Genomic DNA, 12,970 nt, shown 5'->3' on the forward strand with positions numbered 1-12,970 from the left:
GACGTAGATAGTCTTAGATGCCATGGTTTACTAACAGACGGAGGGGCACGAGGAACTATGCAGCTTCGCCTCCATACTATCTGTGCCGACACCGCGAAATACAATCAAGCATCTCTATGACCATCGTGTTCCTCCAACTCTCGCCTCTTGCGTATATGCTCGCCGTAAATACCCCAGAAACAAGCGAAGATGCCCAATATGCTCGATGTGAGAGTGACATAGTACGCGGTGCGGTAACACGAGAGACCCAGCTCACATCCACGTTGACCATCTGGCTCAACTACCGAGTTGGAGTCATAGACCGCGCCGTAAAAGAGATTGAAGACGTTTCCGCTGACGACAGGTGCCAGAGTCATGAAGCCCCAGTTGACGGCGAAGCCATCTGGACCAAACGCATCAACCACGAGCGCTGGGAAGACACCAAATAGAACGCCATACGCGAGTCCGGAGAGTCCGGACACAGCCCACAGGAAGTGGGGATCCTCAACACGAATGGCGGCGACTTGAGCCAAAGCAAAGATGGTGGCAGAGATGGCAGCACACCAAAAGCGTGAGTGATGTAGTCGCTTCACAATAAGATCGGAACCAATGCCCGAAGATAGACGTCCTAAGAAGGAACAGAGCGAGATTATGGACACATGCCATAGCTGACGGTCAGCGACAAAGGCGTTCTTGACGGAGTCGTCCCAGTGTTTCCAAAGGGCCTGAACGTCGTGACCAATGTTGCTGCACCAGTCAGTGATGACCACGATGGAAATCTGGAGTATACGTACTTGATTGTCATTAAACCAACTCCTGAAAGGAGGCCCATGAGTACCCATAATTGCCAGAATTCCGACTTATTCAGAAGTGCCAGACCAGTGATATCTATACATGAGTGAGCCGACTTTTTGCTTGCTGCGTCGTCGTCATCGTCGATGATGTCGCCAGGGCCAGACGAGAGAAGTGACGAGGTCTCGGTTGAGGGACGGTCCTGTTCTTCTTCGGCTGCTAGAAGTGGTTGGCAGGTGACAAGGGGAAGACGGAGGTGGAAGGAAAGCATCGCTTACTGGTTTCTTGCTGTGGAGGAGCAGATGATTTGTACTTGGAGCCGTTGGACCTTGTCTTATGCAGGACGTTGGAGTTGCGTCGCGTACGTTCGCTGGTGGGTAGCACAGCATAGCCGGTGCCAGCTTTGTGATCGACGACGATAAGGAAGGGTATCGATACCAGAACGAGTAGGGAGGTGGCGAGAGAAAGCATCATAAGCAACCCAGAGGTATTGCCTGGGAATGCTATGCCGGCGATGAGGGTGTAGAAGAAGGCGCTCAGTCCAAAAGCAGCCAGTGGGCAAGCAGTGGCCGATCCACGGTGAGTAGGCCAGTTGAGTGTCGCTGCTAGTGTTAGGACAAGTCTCCCGAAAGTTGATGGGGGTATTACCCGTCTTCAAAGCAGCCTGGAAGGCAGCACAGCTGCCCACACCGCTGAAAAAGGAACACAAGGATATCAGGCCAACGCTCATGTAGCCTGGACCTCCATCATACGCTGGCGACAGTTAGACAATAATCTGGCGAGCAGTTACGAGGTATCCTACCGAGCTTGATGGGGTAGTAGCCAACGAAGAGCGCAAACATGCCGATAATCGCAGCAAGTCGTGGGCTCTTCCTATCCGTTATGATGCCCATGGGTATGCCAGACGCATACATGCCCAGGTTGGCGGCCGTTCCCTATAATTGTAAGACGACATTCGTGTTCAGGAGGTACGTAGGATGGCATACGACGACATTGCTCTGGGTCGCAGAGAGTTGGAGCTTATCGGCGAACTGCGGTGCCCATGCTGAGTAGGCATACTGGAGTCTGTTAGCATCCCACTCCAGATGTATGACGGAGACGTACATTTGTACCACAAGCAAGGGCGATTGCGGTGGCAGCAACGACGGATATAATGCGCGTCTTCTTGTGGGTGGGAGGCTGCTCTTCGGCGACCATGTTGGTCAGTGTGAATGAGGTGTTATTGCAGTGCGCTGATCATCGAGTGCGGGAGATATCGAGTTGCGCAATCGCGGACTGGAACTGATATCGGCACTTGCTAAGCCGAGGAACTAATAGCGCAGGTAAAGATATGCAAAAGAAGCAAGCAAAGAATGAAGGACGCGAAAGGAGTCTATAGTGCGAAGCAAACAAGAAGTCAGGCGAACCCCAAGACACCACACCGATGTTTGTCGAGTGAATGGAGAGTCGAAGTGAAGCATGGCCGTTGCAGCTGATCGGAGATAAGATGGCCAAGGCGTGACTTGGCGGCAGGAGCCGCGACACAAGCGCATGCGCAGGAACGTCACCGGCCTCATCCTCGTGCCTCCAGCTTCTCCACAACACAACCCCGGCGACTCACGGCATCTCAACCATGGGTGCATTACTATCCGTCCCCTTCCTGGCTATGCCCGCCATGGGCACCGTACGTTGACACGCTCCGTCGCGACCGCGCGCTGCTAACATGGCTAGGTTTGGAGCGTTGCCGCCTCCTGCTGTGGCGCCGCGACATGCAGCGCCGTCATGGGCTCTTGCGGAGGGAAATGCGGTAACAGGTAGGATCACAAGTTCTGGGAGATATGTTCAGAGGTACTGACTGCGCGCAGCATCGCCACTCGTATCGCATACGCGCTCATCCTCCTCATCAACTCGATTGTCTCATGGATCATGCTCACCGACTGGGCCATGAAGAAGCTGGCCCACCTCACGCTGGATTACGTCGACATCAAGTGCCACGGCGAACAATGCTACGGATACGTTGCAGTGCAGCGCATCAACTTCGCGCTCGGTTTCTTCCACGTCCTCATGGCGCTTATGCTCATCGGAGTACGGTCTTCCAAGGACGGTCGCGCGACCATACAGAACGGCTTCTGGGCCCCCAAGATCATGGGCTGGATCGGCATGATTGTCCTGACTTTCTTCATCCCGAACTCGTTCTTCATCGTCTGGGGCAACTACTTCGCCATGGTTGGCGCGTGTCTGTTCCTTCTCATCGGTCTGATCCTGCTCGTGGATCTGGCGCACAACTGGGCCGAGTACTGCCAGGAGAAGATCGAAACCACCGAGTCGCGCGTCTGGACAGGCATGCTGGTGGGTAGTGCCATGTCCATGTACCTAGCGTCAATCGCCATGACCATTGTCATGTACATCTTCTTTGCAAAGAGTGGATGCGGCATGAACCAGGCAGCCATTACCGTAAGTTGACTTCTGGACATATGCTGAAGCTAGCTAACTCAGTCAGATCAACTTGATTCTGCTCCTCATTTCATCCGTCGCCTCGATCCACCCCGCAGTACAGGACGTAAACCCCCGAGCTGGTCTCGCCCAATCCGCCATCGTAGCCGTCTACTGTACCTACCTCACCTTGTCTGCCGTAGGCATGGAACCCGACGACCATCAATGCAACCCCCTCATTCGCGCCCGTGGAACCCGTAAGGCGACCATCATCATCGGCGCGATTGTCACATTTGTCACAGTTGCCTACACCACCACCCGCGCAGCAACATACGGCCTCGCTCTGGGCGCCCAAGGCAACCCTCACGGAAACGGCTACGCCCAGGTTGGCACCGAAGACTACGAACATGGTCTCGTCACACAACAGCCCGAGTCCCGTCGCGACATGCGCCAGGCTGCCCTGCGCGCCGCTGTAGAGTCTGGATCCCTCCCCGCTTCTGCCCTCGACGACTCCGACAGCGAGGACGAGGACGACGAGCCCTCCAGCAAGAAGAACCCGCGCGATGACGAGCGCAACGCAACACAGTACAACTACACCCTCTTCCACATCATCTTCTTCCTCAGCACAACATGGGTTGCCACTCTCCTCACTACAAACTTTGACGAGAAGGATGTATCCGGTAGCTTCGTTCCTGTCGGCCGGACGTACTGGGCCAGTTGGGCAAAGATTATCAGCGCATGGGTGTGCTACGGCATTTACACATGGACATTGGTTGCTCCTCTCGTGCTGCCAGATCGATTTGACTACTGATAGCACAGTAGACAATTAGATCACGGCATACTTTAGTTTGTCTTTGCACAACATGTGTTAGGATTGTATTATCATCTAGTACTATGTATGGTTTCGCGTCCGCCCACGTGTCGCGAGTTTAGTACGAACAGCATCCCACGTTTTGACCTTAATGAAGTATTTTGTTTGTTTCCTCGATCCATGTTATCCTCCTCAAATGGCCATGTGGTGATGTCTGGGAATCTTGGGAGCGTAGCCGCCAATCCATGTCTCCCCATTGTCCACATGATTGGGGTGTGGGCATCTTCCCTCATTGATCTTCTACAAAGTGCAGGTGTGAGCAATTCCCATGTTCGGCATATCATGCTCATATTTGGCCGGACTGTGTGTTCTGACGCGCCCGCCTTGTTCATGCGCTATTGTCGATTGTCCCGCTCAGCTCCGCGTGGCTGCATGCATAGCCCGTAGCTGTGACTGAAATCGTATATGCACTGTAAAAGACGCTCATAGTCGGCGCTTGTGTGGGAGTCCCTGGTAGGACAAATGAGAATTCGATAGACCACATTCTCCAAAAAGAATGCGAGTCTTCCCACCTCAGCCAGTATCAACAGGTACCTTGGGTTTGTTCTTCGATCCAGGGGGTCTTCCCAGTCGTGGACGGCAGGTAGGTATCTGCTGCCTGAGCTTTTTATGACGGTGAGGGTCCTTCGGTGGCTTCGGTGGCTTCTCTATCACCACAGGCTCATCGCCCGCTCTACGCTTAGTCTTCGATCCTGGGGGCCTTCCCATGGTATGACCTTCGGTAGACTTCTTTATGGTGCCTGAGATTTGGCCTCCGCGTGGACGAGGCGCTTTTTCGGACCACATTTTTATGGGCCGACCGATTTTGGGCGCAACGGCTGAAGTGGCCTTCTTCTTGTCCTTTGCAGAATCCTTGGAACGCCCTTGGGGTGGCTCTTCCACTTCAATGACAGGGGCGGGTACATGCACAATGTTGGCTGGGATCTGGCGCATGAGCTTGAGTGTTTCCTGGTCGAGGTTGTCCCTGTCTGGAAAGATGGGCGATCCCATCCAGGTCAATTGTATGTCTTTCATCGTTCCCGAAGTTTTGAACTTGTCCTGACTCTTCTTTGATACCCTCGCGTCCTCTTCTAATCCCTCCTCAGGATCTTCCAGTAAAGCCCGCGGGGTATGCCTCACCGTGACACTTACTCCTTGCAGCCCTCTCTCAGTTGCCGCCCGGTTCCAAACAAATTGCTCCACTAACCCCTCCCGTGATATGAGTATGAAGCCCATCGGGCACGAACTGTTCGCTATAGCTTTCATCACCCCCGTCGTGGCTTTTTTTGTTGTTACCAATAGCCCCAAGACATCCTTGTTGCGCCAATGTGGTGGTACACCCTGAAAGGATCCTTCGAGTTCGCGGATATGTTTCGGGTTGACACTATTACTCCTTGCCTTGCATTGTACGATGACGGGCATGGGTTCTCTGAGAGGTCCCAGCACCCAGTGTCCAATCAAGTCTATGCCTGCATCCCCCATACGGCCTATACGTAAGAGAGAGAAGCCTAGGCGCATGAGCGCCTGCGCCGACATGTACTCATAGATAGTACCAATAGCGAGAGTTGAGGTCAAATTCAGATTGGTTTCCTTCGCATATTCGAGGAACGTCGTAAGCGAATCGTGATACAGAGAGCCGGGCGAAAGTCTGAGTTTGGGTAGATCAATTGGCGCAGCATTGCGCGCTGAAGTGGTCGCGATTCGGCGTGGGACGCGGTGCGGAGTAGTTCGGGGGAGCCGTGCGAGAAATGAGGTTTGTGGGAGCCATAGTGGGCGGAGGGAAGGTCGCATCACGGTATCCTGAGATAGCGCTTGGAATGTGACATATTTACACGAGAATTGACGCGACGGAGAATGGAAGTGGGTGCCGGGCGTCGAGTGGGGTGAATTGGAGGAAAGAGCATTCGCGTATAATTTGGGCCCTGAACATGGCGGTGACGCGCTAGGCTAGCCCAGCCGGCGCATTCTACAACTAGGACGCGATACTTGCCTCTAGCATACACACTCAGATCAAGCACGCCAAACTCGCAGCTTTGATACCCAGCTTCATATATACTTCTTGGCAGCTAGAAGCCTTTACGCCTTCAACACATCCACCTGCCACCATGGGCGACATCCTCACCCAAATCCAAGATGAACTGGACATGGTACCACCCTCCAACCAACACACGATCCCTCCTCCTAACAAACCCAGCTCCTAAACCAAATGTCCGCCGCCCTCCGTCAAATCCGCGAAAACGCCCCACCCAGCGTCCCCGAAGGCCAACAACCCCTCGAAACCTTTGCGCAACTAGAAGCACGCAACGCCGCCGAGAACACACAACAAGGCATTGCCCAAGACCCCTCACAACAAACAATCGCGGCCCCACCTAAACCCTCCCCAGAGCAGTTTCAAGCAGATCTGAAAGAAATGGCACAGGATATTACGTTGAAGGAACAGCAGATTGAGAGGTTGATTGCGCATCTACCGGGTTTGAATTGGAGCGAGAGGGAGCAGGTGGATAGGATGAAGGAGTTAGAGAGGCAGCTGGAAGATCTGGAGGGGGAGAGGGTGAAGGCTGTTAAGGATAAGGATGTCTTGATGAAGATGGTGGAGGATAAGATAACGGGCGTAGGGAGGGTCAGATGAGGTTATAATGCGACTGAAGCAGGCGCTTTTAGGACTGCGATCGTGTACGTGTCGCACCAATACCTCACGCTACGTCGCATACATCGTCCGATTCTCCAACGATGTATCATTACGAAGGCCGTCCGACCGCTTTCTAGCTGCTGCAGTGCCGCCAGCATGTCTGCCGTTGCGGCAACACGGATTACGTTGAATATTCAAGAAGCACGCGGTTCTGCACCACTATGGTGATACTTGCAGCTGTGTCGAGCTCAGCACTTTGCTATCACATGTTCCTCTCGCGGAGAGACTGATGCCCGCGCAGCAGGATGGCAGCAGGATGGGAGCACTCTGAAGGGCCTTTCAGGGCAAGGAGTAGGCCGTGCCACTCAATAGATCACAATTTACTGACGGTCGAGTTGGAGGTTGAAGTATCCACATTTTGAAGGTATCGTAATCTCATCTCATTTAGACTGGTCATCTCGCCAGCTTCAATGCACGTTAAAGTCATCAGCAAGTATCATCTTCATCTCTCACACCAACTTCTTAGTGGTGGAACAACCGGATGTGCTGCTCAACAAAGGTGATACCCAGCTTCTCAGCCGTCTCGAAGACGGCGCCATCGTTCTGGCTTCCTGTGGGCGCAGCAATGTACTTGGCACCACTTCGGTGCGCCCTAAAGACGTTGTCGATGAAGGGGAAGAAGGCATCGGAGCTGACGGCAACGCTCTCCATCTTGGAGAGCCACTCTTTGCGCTCATCCGCGGTAAATGGCTGGGGTACCTCTTCGAAGTTGGCCTCGAAATCGTCGCGCTCGATGCCTGACTCAGGGACGAGACCAGAGCACAGGAGGTCGATAGCATTGGATTTTGAGGGGCGCTTGGTGCCCTTCTTGAACTTGAGGTTTAGCGTCTTTGAGTGGAAACGCATCCACCAGTTGTCGGCTTTGTCACCAGCCAGGCGAGTGCAGTGAATGCGTGCTGTACAGGAATTAGTGGTTACTCACCAGATAGGATCTGTCGAACTTACATTGCTGACCAGCTCCGAGACCGACGATCTGGCCATTGAGCGCGTAACAAACACTGTTGGACTGGGTGTACTTGAGCGCAATGGTGGCGACAGTCAAGTCGCGCTGGGCAGGCTCCGGAAGAGCTCCAGAGTTCTTGGGCACGATCACGGTGTTGAAAGTATCGGCAGGAACGATCTTGGCGTCGTTGCGGTGCTGCTTGAGCGTGATGCCGAATACGGTCCTGGTCTCCTCGGGGCCTGGGACGTAGTCAGGGTCCATCTGAAGGACCAGGTACTTTCCACCCTTCTTCTTCTTGAGGATCTCCAGAGCTTCGGCGGTGTAGCCGGGTGCAATGACACCGTCGGAGACCTCGCGGCTGATGATCTTCGCAGTCTGGACATCGACCTCAGCGGACAGGGCAATCATGTCGCCGAAACTTGACATCCTGTCAGCACCACGCGCCCTAGCGTAGGCCTGTGCCAAACCCGACTTCTCAATGCCCTCAATGTCGTCGACCATGTATACCTTGCGCTCCACCTCACTGAGGGGAACTCCGATAGCCGCGCCCGCAGGCGAAACGTGCTTGAAGCTGGCTGCCGCTGGGTAGTTGAGCGCCTTGGTCAGCTCCTGCACCAGAGGCCATGCGTTGAGCGCATCGAGCAGGTTGATGTATCCGGGAGAGCCGCAGAGCACCTTGAAGGGCAGCGACTTTTCCGGCATCGAGACGGTCGCGGGCTTTTGGTGGGGGTTTGCGCCGTATCGGAGGGTAAGGAACTGGTCGCCGTCGCCTGCATACTTCTTCCTGAAGAACTCGGAGATGGCGGTGTCGTATGACGAGGTCTGCTCGAAAGCCTTCAACGCGTAGCGCTGTCTGCTGTTCTCTGAGACCTCGCCGTCTTTCTTGAGTTCGGTAAGGAGGTCATGGTAATCGTTGGGGTCGCTGATAATGGTGACGCGTGCGTGGTTCTTCGCGGCGGCCCTAAGAAGGGTGACACCTCCGATGTCGATCTCCTCGACGGCCTCTGGGATGGTAACGTTGATGCGCGCGACGGTCTCGGAGAAGGGGTACAGGTTGCATACGACGAAGTCGATCTTGTCGATGCTGTTGGCGGAGAGGTCTGAGTCGTCCGAGTCGAGGTTGCGCGCGAGAATGCCTCCGTGTACGGCGGGGTGGAGCGTCTTGACGCGTCCACCGAGCATCTCAGGCGCCTTGGTGATGGCAGAGACATCTTCTACGGGGAAGTTGGCCTGGCGGATCATCTTGGCCGTGCCGCCCGAGGCCAGCAGCCGGACACCGCATTCGTGCAGTCCCTTGGCCAGGTCAAGAAGACCGGTCTTGTCATAAACTGACAGAATTGCTGTCGCAAAGAGTTAGGAGTAATCCATGGGCACTGGAAGCGTGTGTTTACCTGTCTTTTGGCCTCCCATGTTGACTATGATTTGAATATTCAGTTGTCAATTGAAGAGAGGCAGTCAATCGAAGCAGAGAGATCTGGGGTACAAAACAATGGCGCACGACACACTGTGGAGTTTTTTTGGCGTCGCGGGGCTCACAAGTGACCTCATTTGCCTGCCCCTCCATGGCTTTAGCCCGATTGGCCAGAGCTCGTCTCCGCTATGCGACTGCGAGACACAAACTCCAGATGACTACGGCTCGTATTCTCTGGATATACACGTAGCTCCCGCTGTGCATCGCCTATCTTCCCATATCCATGTATCGTACCCATCATGGCGTCCACTCACCGCTCGTCAGCTCCTCTACGCAGAGTTGAGCGATGCAGCCAATCGCCATGGCCATGTCAATTATCGCGCCTCGGTTCTCCGTTGCGATACGCATATATCAATCGGTGAATCTCAAGATTCACGTCCTCCGACATTTATACCTCATCGCGGCGCGCGTTTCTTTTTTGTGTCACTTGCATGCACAGCAGTACCCGCGACAAGTCACCACCCTCTCCAACTTGCCGTGGGCCTCCCGACCCATCCATCTTCGAACGCGTACTTCCATTACCAACGCATTGAGATCCCGTAGATATCATGACAACGCATAGTAGTACCGAAGACCTCGTCAGCCATCTCCAGTCCATTCTGCTGGAGCTCAACGCGAACCCCTATCCTGATGTCGCGTGTCCGCCAAACCTGCCTAAACGCGCTTCTGTAGCCCTCATCCTTCGCATACAACCAAACTACTCGCATTGGCCTGACAGCTCCGACAGCCCTTTGCCGCCTCGACGCAGACGATCATCTGTCGCACAGCCTCATTCCGAATTCGACTTTGAGTCGTCTCTAAGCGCCTTCTTTTCACAAGAATGGGTCAAGCACGGAGACCCCGAGCTACTCTTCATAAAGCGAGCCGCACGAATCGGTGATAAGTGGAACGGACATGTTGCGTTGCCAGGTGGGAAGAGGGATCCAGAGGATGAGGACGACCAGGCAGCAGCAGCTAGAGAAGCGCTCGAAGAGGTTGGCATTGATCTGACCCCTGCCAATGCGATCGCGGTCGGCAATCTACCGCAGCGCATCGTTACGACGAGCTGGGGCAAAGTACCGTACGTCGTCACTCAACGTCATTTAGACTTGGATCATGGAGACTATAATCGACCGAACCTAGGCTGACCACAAGCAGACTCATGGTACTATGCCCGTACATCTACCTCCTGACCTCTCCCGCCTACCCACAGCAACGCCTGCAGCCCACCGAAGTAGCCTCGTCACATTGGGTCCCCATTCGCGCCCTTCTCTCACCAGCTCTCCGTACACACGAATACGCCGATGTCTCAGCGCGACTGGCAAAGTCCGAACTGGGCATCAAGCGCTGGTTCCTACAAGCCATGCTGAGCAAGATGATGTTTGCTGCCATACAACTCGTACCAGCCAACTCGACGCATTGCGCAACCATCCCCGACTTCATACCCGTCGAAGCAGCGCCACAGAGTATCACAAACACGATCAGAGAAGCATTGGCAGGCCCTGAGGGTAGATCCAAGGACCGCAGACCACCATTACTGCTATGGGGTTTGACATTGGGCGTCGTAAGCGACTTTCTAGAACACATGCCACCACACAACGCGCTGGAGCTCTGGACATACCCTACGTTTACCAACTGGGACGTACGGTTCGTCATGTGGGCCATGTCATACCGGTTCCGGAAGCAGAAGTCCTTGGAAATGAGCACAGCGGCGTCGAGCGTAACAACGACGAATAGTCAGGATGCGACAGGACTGCCTACACAAGACTTCCCCGGCATTGGCAGTGAAGCGCTTGGGTCTTTGGAGGAAGAGAAGCCCGGCGAGGTCGGCATAGCTGGCTTGGGTGTAGGAAGAGGGTGGGGACAGAGCGGGAGAGCGAAGATGATGGCGAGGGGCGCTGCTGTCAACTCGATGTTGGAGGGTTATTATCCGCTTGTCAGGAGGGCGGTTGCCACGGCACTTGTTGGGCGGATCAGTGTTGTGACTTTGGTTGCGTTTTTAGCTTGGAAGAAGTTGGATGTTAGATCGCTAAGAGCACGACTGTAGGCTTCGTGCTTGAGTCTGGTCACAGGCAAGAGCATGCTGACGACGATGCCGTTGAAACTGTCATTTGTTGACTCCATGTCAGGCTTTGAATACCACATCTGTATATGCGCAACGTAATAAAGTCTCCTAAGATCGACGTATCCTCCTCATTTATCTGTGCTGTACGTGATGGCTACTAGCGGACGAGCTGGTCTGCTCCGGTGCTGCTATTTTCCGATTCAGTAGTGACCCCATCAATACAATGAGGACTTCATGAAGGGCCTGATCGGGCCGAAGATTGGAACGTTGTGCTTCAAGGCCGTAAGGTCTGATGCGAAGATCTGTTGAGATTTGCTTGCACAGCACAGTCCCTACCTGCCCTTACGACATACCCTGTAAAGACCCCAACACAACATCCCCGCACTTCGCATCATATTTCTCTGGTCTCGCAAACGAGACCTCCGCTCGATTCCCCACAGCAATCTCACCCCAACTCTTCTTCTCCGGATCAAAGACCGGCCAGCCCAGCTTCGTCAGTCCTTCCTTCGGATCCTCAGTGAACGCCGCAACAGCCCGCTGCACAAACCTAACAGTGTCTTTCTGAGCCTGCGTTTGAGGGAGGCCGCTAGCATCCGCAGAGCCACCAAAAATCATGTTCAGTTCAGTCCCATGATACGCACCAGATGTAGGATACAGACGGGTATTGTTCCAATCACCGTAGTATCGGTAGACCCACGTGGGTACACCGGCATCGACGCGTGCATTAGCTTCGTGAGAGATGGGGCAGACGAAAGACTCAAGCAGAAACTGGTCGCCCTGCGCCTCCGTCACATTTCGACCTTGTGCAAAAGCTGGGATGACGTAGTAGCCTTGTTCGTGGTCGTTGTGGCCGTGGAAATAAGGCAGTTTAGCGAAGTCGCCGGCTGCTGATCGGGAGAGGTAGTCGGAGAAGATGGTTTCGTTGTCGACGAGGGGGTAGAAAGGCGGTGTTGAACGGACTGGACTGCCGCCTGGGCTGGGAGGGATCCTTGTTACGGCTTTTGAGAGGACTTCCCAGGGTTGACGGCGCGTGCAGGACAGTGTGTCGTTTGATGAGCCACAGCCTACTAGATTGACGATGTCGAACCAGTTGGATCGTTGCTTTTCTGGTGTGTTCATGGGGAAGCTGAACACGTTACCTGATGTGGACATGAGACCGTGGACCATAGGGTTCTCCTTGTACGCATAGGACCACCAGTCCACAGCTGCACCGCCAGAAGATTGGCCAGAGATGACGATTTTCTTCGCGTCTCCGCCAAATGCTGCAACATTCTTCTGCAGCCATTCCACTGCGAGACGTTGGTCCCGCAATCCTAGGTTGGTGTCTGCATCAGGGGCACCAGGAAAGCCGAAGACATTGAGGCGGTAGTTGACCGAAACGACGACTATGTCCTCGTTGTTTGCGAGGTATTGGCCATTGGCAAAGGGCGTGTTGGTATAGCCACCAGCGAAGCCTGTTCAAGTAAGACAAGTGGACGTTGGGGATGGGAGGACAAATGATGACTCACGTCCTCCATGAAAGAAAACATAGACAGGTTTCTTCGCCTTAGCAGACTTAATGCTTGGCTTCGACCAGATGTTCAAGGTAAGGCAGTCCTCACTTGTGGGCATTCCAGCACCACCAGCAAACTGAAACAAGGATTCAAATCAGTACCCATTGGCAGGTGTGGGTAGTGTTGTATATCAATGGTAACGTACTTGGAACGGTTAGCACAGTTATAGATAGAGTATAGGGTACTTCGTGTGTGTGTCAAGATGCACGAACTCGCGAGCTATCGTTACGGCGTCTT

General features: G+C 54.2%; 7 protein-coding genes across 7 annotated transcripts; 3 read left to right on the forward strand and 4 right to left on the reverse strand.

Annotated features, from left to right (window-relative positions):
* Window positions 1-104: 104 nt before the first annotated feature.
* Window positions 105-1,968, reverse strand: J4E78_006877 (uncharacterized protein; the record flags this gene model as incomplete). Its single annotated transcript, XM_049367487.1, has 7 exons — window positions 105-726; window positions 774-990; window positions 1,050-1,373; window positions 1,420-1,524; window positions 1,574-1,706; window positions 1,758-1,829; window positions 1,876-1,968. 7 exons carry the CDS (start codon window positions 1,966-1,968, stop codon window positions 105-107), a joined length of 1,566 nt encoding a protein of 521 aa, XP_049220457.1.
* Window positions 1,969-2,383: 415 nt separating this feature from the next.
* On the forward strand, window positions 2,384-3,994 carry J4E78_006878 (uncharacterized protein; the record flags this gene model as incomplete). Its single annotated transcript, XM_049367488.1, has 4 exons — window positions 2,384-2,434; window positions 2,482-2,564; window positions 2,616-3,204; window positions 3,251-3,994. 4 exons carry the CDS (start codon window positions 2,384-2,386, stop codon window positions 3,992-3,994), a joined length of 1,467 nt encoding a protein of 488 aa, XP_049220458.1.
* A 573-nt stretch (window positions 3,995-4,567) lies between these two features.
* On the reverse strand, window positions 4,568-5,577 carry J4E78_006879 (uncharacterized protein; the record flags this gene model as incomplete). Its single annotated transcript, XM_049367489.1, has 2 exons — window positions 4,568-5,520; window positions 5,574-5,577. 2 exons carry the CDS (start codon window positions 5,575-5,577, stop codon window positions 4,568-4,570), a joined length of 957 nt encoding a protein of 318 aa, XP_049220459.1.
* Window positions 5,578-6,138: 561 nt separating this feature from the next.
* On the forward strand, window positions 6,139-6,662 carry J4E78_006880 (uncharacterized protein; the record flags this gene model as incomplete). Its single annotated transcript, XM_049367490.1, has 2 exons — window positions 6,139-6,180; window positions 6,228-6,662. The coding sequence occupies 2 exons, from the start codon at window positions 6,139-6,141 to the stop codon at window positions 6,660-6,662; spliced, it is 477 nt and encodes a 158-aa protein (XP_049220460.1).
* Window positions 6,663-7,184: 522 nt separating this feature from the next.
* ADE17 (bifunctional phosphoribosylaminoimidazolecarboxamide formyltransferase/IMP cyclohydrolase) lies at window positions 7,185-9,075 on the reverse strand (the record flags this gene model as incomplete). Its single annotated transcript, XM_049367491.1, has 3 exons — window positions 7,185-7,618; window positions 7,668-9,005; window positions 9,057-9,075. 3 exons carry the CDS (start codon window positions 9,073-9,075, stop codon window positions 7,185-7,187), a joined length of 1,791 nt encoding a protein of 596 aa, XP_049220461.1.
* Window positions 9,076-9,684: 609 nt separating this feature from the next.
* J4E78_006882 (uncharacterized protein) lies at window positions 9,685-11,162 on the forward strand (the record flags this gene model as incomplete). Its single annotated transcript, XM_049367492.1, has 2 exons — window positions 9,685-10,196; window positions 10,274-11,162. The coding sequence occupies 2 exons, from the start codon at window positions 9,685-9,687 to the stop codon at window positions 11,160-11,162; spliced, it is 1,401 nt and encodes a 466-aa protein (XP_049220462.1).
* A 360-nt stretch (window positions 11,163-11,522) lies between these two features.
* Window positions 11,523-12,791, reverse strand: J4E78_006883 (uncharacterized protein; the record flags this gene model as incomplete). The annotated part of the gene is made up of 2 exons (XM_049367493.1): window positions 11,523-12,634; window positions 12,689-12,791. 2 exons carry the CDS (start codon window positions 12,789-12,791, stop codon window positions 11,523-11,525), a joined length of 1,215 nt encoding a protein of 404 aa, XP_049220463.1.
* Window positions 12,792-12,970: the final 179 nt, after the last annotated feature.

Source organism: Alternaria triticimaculans, assembly GCF_023758025.1.
Source record: "Alternaria triticimaculans strain BMP 0046 chromosome Unknown scaffold_10, whole genome shotgun sequence".
NCBI lineage: Eukaryota > Fungi > Ascomycota > Dothideomycetes > Pleosporales > Pleosporaceae > Alternaria > Alternaria triticimaculans.